At 40.8% G+C, this 13,212-nt stretch overlaps 1 protein-coding gene across 1 annotated transcript in view; it reads right to left on the minus strand.

Moving 5' to 3' along the window:
• Positions 1-8,603: 8,603 nt before the first annotated feature.
• Positions 8,604-13,212, minus strand: part of LOC129867385 (T-cell acute lymphocytic leukemia protein 1 homolog) — a 5,536-nt gene continuing 927 nt past the window's right edge. The window contains exons 2-4 of the mRNA XM_055940751.1: positions 11,401-12,068; positions 10,908-11,005; positions 8,604-10,490 (exon numbers count right to left, since the gene is read on the minus strand). Of these exons, the coding sequence (XP_055796726.1) occupies positions 10,030-10,490; positions 10,908-11,005; positions 11,401-11,915 (1,074 nt within the window). The 5' untranslated portion in view covers positions 11,916-12,068 and the 3' untranslated portion in view covers positions 8,604-10,029. The remainder of the gene's footprint in view (positions 10,491-10,907; positions 11,006-11,400; positions 12,069-13,212) is intronic.

Below are 13,212 nucleotides of genomic sequence, written 5' to 3' on the forward strand. Positions count from 1 at the left end.
GTGTGTGTGTGTGTGTGTGTGTGTGTGTGTGTGTGTGTGTGTGTGTGTGTGTGTGTGTGTGTGTGTGTGTGTGTGTGTGTGTGTGTGTGTGTGTGTGTGTGTGTGTGTGTGTGTGTGTGTGTGTGTGTGTAGTGCCTATAAAATGTTCATTCCACATCAGCCTCAATACATTTCTATACATACAGTGCATTTGGAAAGTATTCACACCCCTTGACTTTTTCCACATTTTGTTACATTACAGCCTTATTCTAAAATGTATTAAATTAAATAAAAATCCTCATCAATCTACACACAATACCCCATAATGACAAAGAAAAAATGATTTTTAAGAAATGTTAGCAAATGTATTACAAAGTAATACAGGCACTTTGCTATGAGACTCGAAATGTAGCTACAGTATGGTGCATCCTGTTTGCATTGACCATCCTTGAGATGTTTCTACAACTTGATTGGAGTCCACCTGTGGTAAATTCAATTGATTGGACATGATTTGGAAATGCACACATCTGTCTATGTAAGGTCCCACAGGTGACAGTGTATATCAGAGCATAAACCAAGCCATGAGGTTCAAGGAATTGTCCGTAGAGCTCCGAGACAGGATTGTGTCGGGGCACAGATCTGGGAAAGGGTACCAAAAGATTTCTGCAGCATTGAAGGTCCCCAAGAACACAGTGGCCTCCATTCTTACATGGAAGAAGTTTGGAACCACCAAGACTCTTCCTAGAGCTGGCCGCCCGGCCAAACTGAGCAATCAGGGGAGAAGGGCCTTGGTCAGGGAGGTGACCAAGAACCCGATGGTCACTCTGACAGAGCTCCAAAGTCCCTCTGTGGAGATGGGAGAACCTTCCAGAAGGACAACCATCTCTGCAGCACTCCACCAATCAGGCCTTTATATTTATGGTAAAGTGGCCAGACGGAAGCCACTCCTCAGCAAAAGGCAAATGACAGCCCGCTTGGAGTTTGCCAAAAGGCACCTAAAGGGCTCATGGTGGTGGCATATGTGGGGATGTTTTTCAGCGACAGGGCCTGGGATACTAGTCAGGATCGACGGAAAGATGAACGGAGCAAAGTACAGAGAGGTCCTTGATGGAAACCTGCTCCAGAGAGCTCAGGACCTCAGACTGGGGTGAAGGTTCACCTTCCAACAAGACAATGACCCCAAGCACACAGCCAAGACGACGCATGAGTGGCTTCAGGACAAGTCTCTGAATGTCCTTGAGTGTCCCAGCCAGAGCCCGGACTTGAACTCGATCCAACATCTCTGGAGAGACCTGAAAATAGCTGTGCAGTGACGCTCCCCATACAACTGAAAGAGCTTGAGAGGATCTGCAGAGAAGAATGGGAGAAACTCCCTAAATACAGGTCTGCCAAGCTTGTAGCGTCATACCCAAGAAGACTCGAAGCTGTAATCACTGCCAAAGGAGCTTCAACAAAGTACTGAGTAAAGGGTCTGAATTCTTATGTAAACGTAATATTTCTGTAATGTGGAAAAAATAAGGCTGTAATGTGGAAAAAGTCAAGGAGTTGGAATACTTTCTGAATACACTGTAGCTACACAACATAATCCACGTCTTAAATGTTATGTGAAGGCCTCTGAAATATAAACCTGTGTTTGTTTAATCTCTGCGTTTTGACTGTGTCATTATAGTGGGGGTGACACAAGTGCACAGTTGCTGTGTAAATACTGGGGTGATGTAGCACCTCCCACTCACTGTGTATTTGTGTCATTACTTCCTTATGGGCCAGTTCCCTGGACATACAGATTAAACCTAGTCCTGGACTAAAAATGAATCCCAATGAAAAATCTCTATTGAAAGTGCCTTTAAATTGTGGACTAGTCTTGATCTGGGTCCTTTATGTGCAGTATGAGATCAATGTAGTCCTTCTTAACGAAGAATATATACCCACATATACATACATAATATATACCCACATATACATACATAATATATACCCACATATACATACATATACACTGCTCAAAAAAATAAAGGGAACACTTAAACAACACAATGTAACTCCAAGTCAATCACACTTCTGTGAAATCAAACTGTCCACTTAGGAAGCAACACTGATTGACAATAAATTTCACATGCTGTTGTGCAAATGGAATAGACAAAAGGTGGAAATTATAGGCAATTAGCAAGACACCCCCCAAAAAAGGAGTGATTCTGCAGGTGGTGACCACAGACCACTTCTCATTTCCTATGCTTCCTGGCTGATGTTTTGGTCACTTTTGAATGCTGGCGTGGCTCTCACTCTAGTGGTAGCATGAGACGGAGTCTACAACCCACACAAGTGGCTCAGGTAGTGCAGTTCATCCAGGATGGCACATCAATGCGAGCTGTGGCAAAAAGGTTTGCTGTGTCTGTCAGCGTAGTGTCCAGAGCATGGAGGCGCTACCAGGAGACAGGCCAGTACATCAAGAGACGTGGAGGAGGCCGTAGGAGGGCAACAACCCAGCAGCAGGCCCGCTACGTCCGCCTTTGTGCAAGGAGGTGCACTGCCAGCGCCCTGCAAAATGACCTCCAGCAGGCCACAAATGTGCATGTGTCTGCTCAAACGGTCAGAAACAGACTCCATGAGGGTGGTATGAGGGCCCGACGTCCACAGGTGGGGGTTGTGCTTACAGCCCAACACCGTGCAGGACGTTTGGCATTTGCCAGAGAACACCAAGATTGGCAAATTCGCCACTGGCGCCCTGTGCTCTTCACAGATGAAAGCAGGTTCACATGGAGCACATGAGCACATGTGACAGACGTGACAGAGTCTGGAGATGCCGTGGAGAACGTTCTGCTGCCTGCAACATCCTCCAGCATGACCGGTTTGGCGATGGGTCAGTCATGGTATGGGGTGGCATTTCTTTGTGGGGCCGCACAGCCCTCCATGTGCTCGCCAGAGGTAGCCTGACTGCCAATAGGTACCGAGATGAGCTCCTCAGACCCCCTGTGAGACCATATGCTGACGCATGCACATTTGTGGCCTGCTGGAGGTCATTTTGCAGGGCTCTGGCAGTGCACCTCCTTGCACAAAGGCGGACGTAGCGGTCCTGCTGTTGGTTTGTTGCCCTCCTACGGCCTCCTCCACGTCTCCTGATGTACTGGCCTGTCTCCTGGTAGCGCCTCCATGCTCTGGACACTACGCTGACAGACACAGCAAACCTTTTTGCCACAGCTCGCATTGATGTGCCATCCTGGATGAACTGCACTACCTGAGCCACTTGTGTGGGTTGTAGACTCCGTCTCATGCTACCACTAGAGTGAGAGCCACGCCAGCATTCAAAAGTGACCAAAACATCAGCCAGGAAGCATAGGAAATGAGAAGTGGTCTGTGGTCACCACCTGCAGAATCACTCCTTTTTTGGGGGGTGTCTTGCTAATTGCCTATAATTTCCACCTTTTGTCTATTCCATTTGCACAACAGCATGTGAAATTTATTGTCAATCAGTGTTGCTTCCTAAGTGGACAGTTTGATTTCACAGAAGTGTGATTGACTTGGAGTTACATTGTGTTGTTTAAGTGTTCCCTTTATTTTTTTGAGCAGTGTACATACATAAAATATACCAACATATACACCCATAATATATACCCACATATACACCCATAATATATACCTACATATACATACATAATATATACCCACATATACATACATAAAATATACCCACATATACACCCATAATATATACCCACATATACACACATAATATATACCCAAATATTTTATATTTTTTTATTTTTTATTTCACCTTTATTTAACCAGGTAGGCAAGTTGAGAACAAGTTCTCATTTACAATTACAAACATACAGTCAATAATACAGTAGAAAAATAAGTCTATATACAATGTGAGCAAATGAGGTGAGATAAGGGAGGTAAAGGCAAAAAAAAGGCCATGGTGGCGAAGTAAATACAATATAGCAAGTAAAACACTGGAATGGTAGATTTGCAGTGGAAGAATGTGCAAAGTAGAGATAGAAATAATGGGGTGCAAAGGAGCAAAATAAATAAATACAGTAAGGGAAGAGGTAGTTGTTTGGGCTAAATTATAGATGGGCTATGTACAGGTGCAGTAATCTGTGAGCTGCTCTGACAGCTGGTGCTTAAAGCTAGTGAGGGAGATAAGTGTTTCCAGTTTCAGGGATTTTTGTAGTTCGTTCCAGTCATTAGCAGCCTCTCCTTCCAGTTCTCTGCTGCTAATGACTGGAACGAACTACAAAAATCCCTGAAACTGGAAACACTTATCTCCCTCACTAGCTTTAAGCACCAGCTGTCAGAGCAGCTCACAGATTACTGCACCAAAGGAGGAATTGGATTTGGGGGTGACCAAAGAGATATACCTGCTGGATCGCATGCTACAGGTGGATGCTGCTATAGTGACCAGCGAGCTGAGATAAGGGGGGACTTTACCTAGCAGGGTCTTGTAGATGACTTGGAGCCAGTGGGTTTGGCGACGAGTATGAAGTGAGGGCCAGCCAACGAGCGCGTACAGGTCGCAGTGGTGGGTAGTGTATGAGGCTTTGGTGACAAAACGGATGGCACTGTGATAGACTGCATCCAATTTATTGAGTAGGGTATTGGAGTCTATTTTATAAATGACATCGCCGAAGTCGAGGATCGGTAGGATGGTCAGTTTTACGAGGGTATGTTTGGCAGCATGAGTGAAGGATGCTTTGTTGCAAAATAGGGAGCCAATTCTAGGTTTAACTTTGGATTGGAGTTGTTTGATGTGAGTCTGGAAGGAGAGTTTACAGTCTAACCAGACACCTAGGCATTTGTAGTTGTCCACATATTCTAAGTATTCATATTCTAAATATACACACATAATATATACCCACATGTACCCACATATACATACATAATATGTACCCACATATACACACATAATATATACCCACATATACCTACATAATATATACCCACATATACATACATAATATATACCCACATATACCTACATAATATATACCCACATATACATACATAATATATACCCACAAATACACACATAATATATACACACATAATATGTACCCACATATACACACATAATATAAACCCACATATACATACATAATATATACCCACATATACCCACATATACACACATAATATACACACATAATATATACACACATAATATATACCCACAAATACACACATAATATATACCCACATATACACACATAATATAAACCCACATATACACCCATAATATATACCCACATATACACATATATACCCACATATTCACACATAATATATACACACATAATATGTACCCACATATACACACATAATATATACCACATATACACACATACTATAAACCCACATATGCACACATAATATAAACCCCCATATACACCCATAATATATACCCACATATACACATATATACCCACATAATATATACACACATAATATATACACACATAATATATACACACATAATATGTACCCACATATACACACATAATATATACCACATATACACACATAATATAAACCCACATATACATACATAATATATACCCACGTATACACACATATACACACATAATATGTACCCACATATACACACATAATATATACCCACATAATATATACCCTCATATACACACATAATATGTACCCACATATACACACATAATATATACCCACATAATATAAACCCACATATACATACATAATATATACCCCCATATACACCCATAATATATACCCACATATACACATATATACCCACATAATATATACACACATAATATATACACACATAATATATACACACATAATATGTACCCACATATACACACATAATATATACCACATATACACACATAATATAAACCCACATATACATACATAATATATACCCACGTATACACACATATACACACATAATATGTACCCACATATACACACATAATATATACCCACATAATATATACCCTCATATACACACATAATATGTACCCACATATACACACATAATATATACCCACATAATATAAACCCACATATACATACATAATATATACCCACATATACACACATAATATATACCCACATATACCCACATATACACACATAATATGTACCCACATATACACACATAATATATACACACATAATATGTACCCACATATACACACATAATATATACCACATATACACACATACTGTAACGGTTTTCCTCTTCCTCTTCATCAGAAGAGAAGGAGCAGGGATTGAACCAATATGCAGCTGTTTATCGACATGATTTATTAAAGAAAACACGAACTCGACTATACACTCACAAAACAACAAACGACGTAGACGCACCTGAACATAAGAACTTACATATAACGAAGAACGCATGAAACAGGAACAGACTACATAAACCGAAAAACAAACAAACCGAAAACAGTCCCGTGTGGGGCAATGACATACACAGACACAGGAGACAATCACCCCCAACGAACACTGTGAAAACACCTACCTAAATATGACTCTTAATTAGAGGAACGCCAAACACCTGCCTCTAATTAAGAGCCATACCAGGCAACCCATAAACCAACATAGAAACAGAAAACATAGAATGCCCACCCAAACTCACGTCCTGACCAACTAACACATATAACAAACTAACAGAAATAGGTCAGGAACGTGACACATACTATAAACCCACATATGCACACATAATATAAACCCCCATATACACCCATAATATATACCCACATATACACATATATACCCACACAATATATACCCACATATACACACATAATATATACACACATAATATGTACCCACATATACACACATAATATATACCACATATACACACATAATATAAACCCACATATACATACATAATATATACCCACGTATACACACATATACACACATAATATGTACCCACATATACACACATAATATATACCCACATAATATATACCCTCATATACACACATAATATGTACCCACATATACACACATAATATATACCCACATAATATAAACCCACATATACATACATAATATATACCCACGTATACACACATATACACACATAATATATACCCACATATACCCACATATACACACATAATATGTACCCACATATACACACATAATATATACCCACATAATATATACCCATGTATACACACACAATATACACCCACATATACACATATAATATATACCCACATAATATATACCCACATATACATACATAATACATTCCTACTTATGAACTGTGTGGTTTGAGCCCTGAATGCCGATTGACTGTTAGCCGTGGTATATCAGACCGTATACCATGGGTTTGACAAAACATTTATTTTTACTGCTCTAATTTCGTTGGTAACCAGTTTATAATAGCAATAAGGCACCACGGGGGTTTGTGATATATGTCAATTATACCACGGCGAAGGGCTGTGTCCTAGCACTCCGCGTTGCGTCGTATGTAACAACAGCCATTGGCCACATACCACACTCCCTCTGGCCTTATTGCTTAAATATACACATATAATATTTACCCACATATACACATATAATATTTACCCACATATACACATATATTATTTAACCACATGCTCACATTTTGTGTGATATACTAGTTTACTTACAATCAGAGCCATTTATAAAGAGACGGTATATCTCTGCTTCTAACCATTAGGCTCTTTTCCCATGTTCTCCTGAAATTAAAATGATGCCCGTAGACCGCGATGGGAACTGGTGATGCGTCAGTATTTCACCCCCCCCCCCCCCCCTTCATTCCCTACGGGACCAGTACCCTAACCTCTCCGTCTCCGATGGCTTTTTCATTGGCTGTGATTCTTATCAGTCATCTGCACCATCGCTCCACTCATCATAGAGCTGTAATCAGGACATACTGCTCCCCAGTGCCCCCTTAAATACCTTCTAGCTCCACTCTATCTCAATCGTATTAGTGGATAATAACAATAGTGGTCAATTCATATGGTGGGAACACGAAGGTTACATTGGACCCATTGCATCTCATCTGAAGAGGCATCTATCCAGATTGTGGGGTCTGTCTGTGGATGGATTATTCAATGATGATAGGCCATGGTCATCTTTAGGGATTGGAATTTCAAATGGTGGGAACTGCCCTAAAAATGGGTTGAAATTCGATTGGCATTTTTAATGGATAGTTTTGGGGGTTGGGGTCAACATCAAAAAATTATAATAATAAATAAAATTCCTTCCTCATACCAATTCCTTCCATGTACTGTATCTCTATTTGAAAACCAATTTGGAATAGGCATAAATTAAAATACTGCTATTGGAATTCAATCAAACTCATGCACCGAACAATGTTTACACCATGTCTTTGTTTGCAAACTCCTGCCCATGCAGATTGCAGACAGGCCTCTAATTCAAACAATGGGAAGCATCTTCCTGTGAGGGGTGTACCCACAGAGATCTTAGAATTCACTATGATTCTATATGTAGTTGTATGGGTCCACCTGGTTGGTTTTAGTACTTTTATTTCGGGAATGTTTAAAATAAAATAGACCCAATTATCTAATAGATGACAAATATAACAGGAATTGGAAATGATTAGCACAACAGCACACGTTTGTCAAGTTCTTCTTCTCCATGTTTTATTTTGTGGTTTCATACAATTCTCTGAGATATAACATTGCATGTATTTATAGATGGCTCTTTAATCACTTTACAACGAAAGGTTTTATCCTACAAAATATCACACAAAAAATAACCCTTTATATTTAATACATTATAGAATTAAAAGGTACCAATTCTGGTTACTCAATAGTCTGCTGAAATAGCATGCACATTATGTTAAATACAGTGGTAAAACACTTCCTTTATGAATGTTATCAATAAAAGAAAGAAGTGAATATGAAAAAATAGGATAAACTCAATGTACCATGGTTACAGGGAAAGAAGCAGTTACATTTTTTTACCATTGTCTGTTTTATGTACACTTAGAGTGGAATGCTTGTACCTGTCTTTAAATATCTTTAGATACAGAGATATTATAATGTTGTTTTATTGTTCTGTTATTGGACAGGAATGATTTCCTCCTTTGTTTTGGCTCTCAGTTAACTTCGAATGGTATGTGTGTGTGTGTGTGTGTGTGTGTGTGTGTGTGTGTGTGTGTGTGTGTGTGTGTGTGTGTGTGTGTGTGTGTGTGTGTGTGTGTGTGTGTGTGTGTGTGTGTGTGTGTGTGTGTGTGTACATGCGTCGTACTTATGATCTCATTTACATTTTGTATGGTAAATATTGCAACCATGTAGTTTATGTGAATATCACATTAACAAGTAGACTATTAAACATTTTGTTCTTCTCCCAACATTGACAGCCACACTGAGATCTCACACTTTTTTGTCTTGACCGATTATCGGTTATTATCAGTTATCTCACTGAATAACTCTTTGTGCTGGGGATGAACTGTGCCATCCAACAACTAAGAGGTGATCTGCAAGAAAACCATTTCTGGACTTCAGGTCTGGACGTTATTATTTGATAAACCCCAAATGTTAGGTTCTAAAGGAACTCAAAAGAACTTTAGCGGACCCTAAGATGAAGACAAGTCACTTACATTTAGTAGTCTGGAGTACTTAAGAACACAGTTCTCATTCTTGTTTAGAGTCAAGCAGTGTACCTAAACAAACTTTCACCTTAGACAAGAAAAGGTACCATTTTGCAATTTCATGCCTTTTTCCAGAATCACCTTCACTGTTTTTAAATATTTTCTTCATTTTCATCTTAGTTTGTACTTTCATGACTTCTAAATCCATCACCTGCTTACAACAGCAGCTGTGACAAAGTCTCATGTTCAACCAGAGAACACACCCTCCTCTGGATTGGCCAATAACAGACAGAGCCATTGAGCGACACAGGAAGAAGAGAAAGAGCAAATTTGTACACACAAATGCATCGCCATTCGACACACCCTATTGACCCCTCTCTACCCAGGTGGAAAAATGCTCCAAATCGCCAACCTCCTGCTTCTCACATTGTCTCTTTTCTTCTCCACATAGGGAAAATGCTGAGTCATCTGTGGTTGCGTTCGTCCATATGGAGTCCAGAGTGAGGATGGAGAACCCTGGAGGTTTGCGTTCGAGACTCGACAGACGAGTCCTGGTCCTCGGTGTAGCTGTCGGGACTCCCATCCCCGCCCAGAAGACTCCCGCAGCTGGAGTTGCTGGATGACAGCATGCCCTGGAGGAGCTCCTCCCGGACCAGGCTCTCCTCATGGCCCTCGGGAGCCCAGGCCCCCTCAGCACCGCTGACGTTTCCGCCCCCCACCACACCTTCCTGGTCGTCTAGTAGCTTGGCCAGGAAGTTGATGTACTTCATGGCCAGTCGGAGGATCTCGTTCTTGGAGAGCTTCTTATCGGGCGGGTGGGTGGGGATGAGCTGGCGGAGGTCAGCGAATGCCCCGTTCACGTTCTGCTGGCGCCAACGCTCACGGCTGTTGGTGAAGATCCGCCGCACAATTTTGGGCTGCGAGCCTGAGAGGGAGAGGAGGAGAGGGTGTTACATACTGTAGGTATTCTGATATGTTTGATAATACACTGTCTGCATACACCAGCAGTATGTACAGTATAGTTGAATCAGATGTGTTAGAGCTGGGCTGAAACAAAAGCCTGCAATGTGGCCTTCCAGAAACCTTTCCTTCTGTCTAAAGACCACTAACCCAGATGTCAGCTCTCTGTGTTAAACCACACTTTAATGGTATGACAGTTAGACTTGATGCAGTGCCTTAGCACTTTACAAGTGGTCCGTCTCTGTATTCCCGATGCAGCTTTTCTCTTTAAAACGACTATTGTCCGGAAACTCCCTTCACCCCTTTGCACCCTGACAGTTTGATGCAATATCCAGAGCAAAATATGGATAGACATAATTATTCAAATCTAAAATACTCTTACCATTATCATCGTTGATTTCAATCTCATAAGGCGCGGTTCGTCGTTTGATCCGATGGCTGGGGTACATGCCATACTGTTCTGCCTCGCCACCGTAGCCACTAGAGAAAGATGTATAAGTGTGGAATTAGACCACACATTAATATATCTGTAGACTTTTATACTGGTGATTCTGTTGGACATAACTATGACAGTTCATATAGGCCTAAGCATTTCCATTTGCCAAGTAAGAAATGAAAAACGCAAAGCTTTTATAATAACACGAATCATTATTATTATTACTATTATCTAATAGCCAATAATTATTATAATAATAATAATAATGAAAACAATTTAAATCGGAATGCACATTTCAGGCCTAAACTTGGGATAGACCTAAGCTACATAAATCCAATACATATCCATCAATAATTGCGCTGATCCACAGTATAAACATCTCAAGACCACGCACATCATTTGGACATAAAAACATTTCCAAACGGTTAGTATGCCTTACCTGTTCATGGTGGCGAGTGGTTGAGCAAAGTTACTGTACAGCATCGCTCGTGCAGGGAGAGGGACGGCGAGCGGGCTCAACTGCACCATTCGAGTTTCGCTCAACGGGTCCCAGGAAGCCAGTGGCAGGGGTATCGGCGGTCTACACAGCTCCGTGGTCTGTACCTTGTGGTTAATGTCTGCAGTCTGCTCCCTAGCTTTTATATCCACCGACCCTCCTCTCCTGGTCAATTCGATAACCGGTACTAACTTTTTTAGCTCGCTGTGGTACGCCGTTTCCTTGGCAACGCCATTAATGAAGATAGTCCGGTTGCAGTGCTCCCTGGGGACCTGCTTCCTCTCAGCTGAGTCCCCCGACGCCGCAGTCGTGTTTTCCTGTGTCTCGCTAACAGCTTCGCCCCCCTCCCCACTGACACGACCTGTTATGGAAGTAGTCAAACTGTCGTGCTGTGGGGACTTGCACTCGTTGACCATAGGACTGAGATGCATAAGTTCTGGTTTCAGTTTTTCTATCATTTCAACGGTTATTCGATAGATTCGACCGTGCGTAAAAATGCATGAAATAGCCTAGTAAAAACGCAAAGGCTTAATGGTAGGCTTATCCGAGATTGACTGAGTTGAGCATCGAAAAGACCCCACTCATCTGGCGATATTAATCCTTGATGTCACCTGCAAAAACAAGATAGCTTTTATGCTTATGCTTTATTGTTATGAATATCCCATTTTTCCAATGAATAACCTGTAGTTTATAGTTGTATACAAAAATGCAGACTCCTGCGCTCGCGACACTGCGGGTCCAGTACCGTCAATCCCGCGCGCGCCAACTCATCAACCAATTCAGCAGGCCGATAGCTGCATCCATTCATTTGTCTAGGTCTTGAGGTGGGTGCATAGGCCTATACTATCAATGTGTTTAACTGTTAGAACACACTGTTGCATTACTGCTGCCCTTGTCAATTACAGGCTATAATACAATTAACAATTTTGAATGCACTCTTGTAGTCCATCAGATGGGAATTATCATATCACATGACATGGCTACTACTTTAGAGAATAGTATTAAAGCCTTGGTTTTAAAACAATTGTTGTTCTATTTGGCCTGTACATAAAAATAAATAAATAATGTAACATAGGCTACCTGGCTTTGTTCTAACTGGTACTCGACGTTCACGTGACCCTGACCTTATAAGCTGCTATTAACTGGCAGGGTGAATAACAATTCTGATAACGCACAGGTTTTAACAGGGAGGGGTCCTAATCATTCTTCCACATTGTTGCATTTGCCCAACAATCGTCGCGCCGTTAAACGGAAGCGATTTCTCTGCGTGCACATTTAAAAAATATATTTTATTTGGGATTTTTAGACAATTGTCTAAATCCCCCAAAATATGTATCTTTTTTTAAATGTTCACGCAGAGATAACGCTTCATTTTAATGTCTATTACAGACAATATACTTAGACAAAATACAATAGACAACATAACATTTCACATACATGGATCCACTAAATTAAACATCAATATAATTAGCCTTTGTCTTTCACTGGATCATTATCGTTATAATATAGCAGCCTATACCACACTCATATTAATTTAGTTGCAATGATAACCTCTATCACTCTTGAGCACATATTTTTCAATTGAGCTCATAATTCTTCGTTCATTGTCTTTTTCTTTTGAATGTATTTTATTTTATTTCTAGGGAGTTTTTCCTAGCCACCGTGCTTCTACACCTGCATTACTAGCTGTTTGGGGTTTTAGGCTGGGTTTCTGTACAGCACTTCGAGATATTAGCTGATGTACGAAGGGCTATA

Source organism: Salvelinus fontinalis, chromosome 12 (genome assembly GCF_029448725.1).
Source record: "Salvelinus fontinalis isolate EN_2023a chromosome 12, ASM2944872v1, whole genome shotgun sequence".
NCBI lineage: Eukaryota > Metazoa > Chordata > Actinopteri > Salmoniformes > Salmonidae > Salvelinus > Salvelinus fontinalis.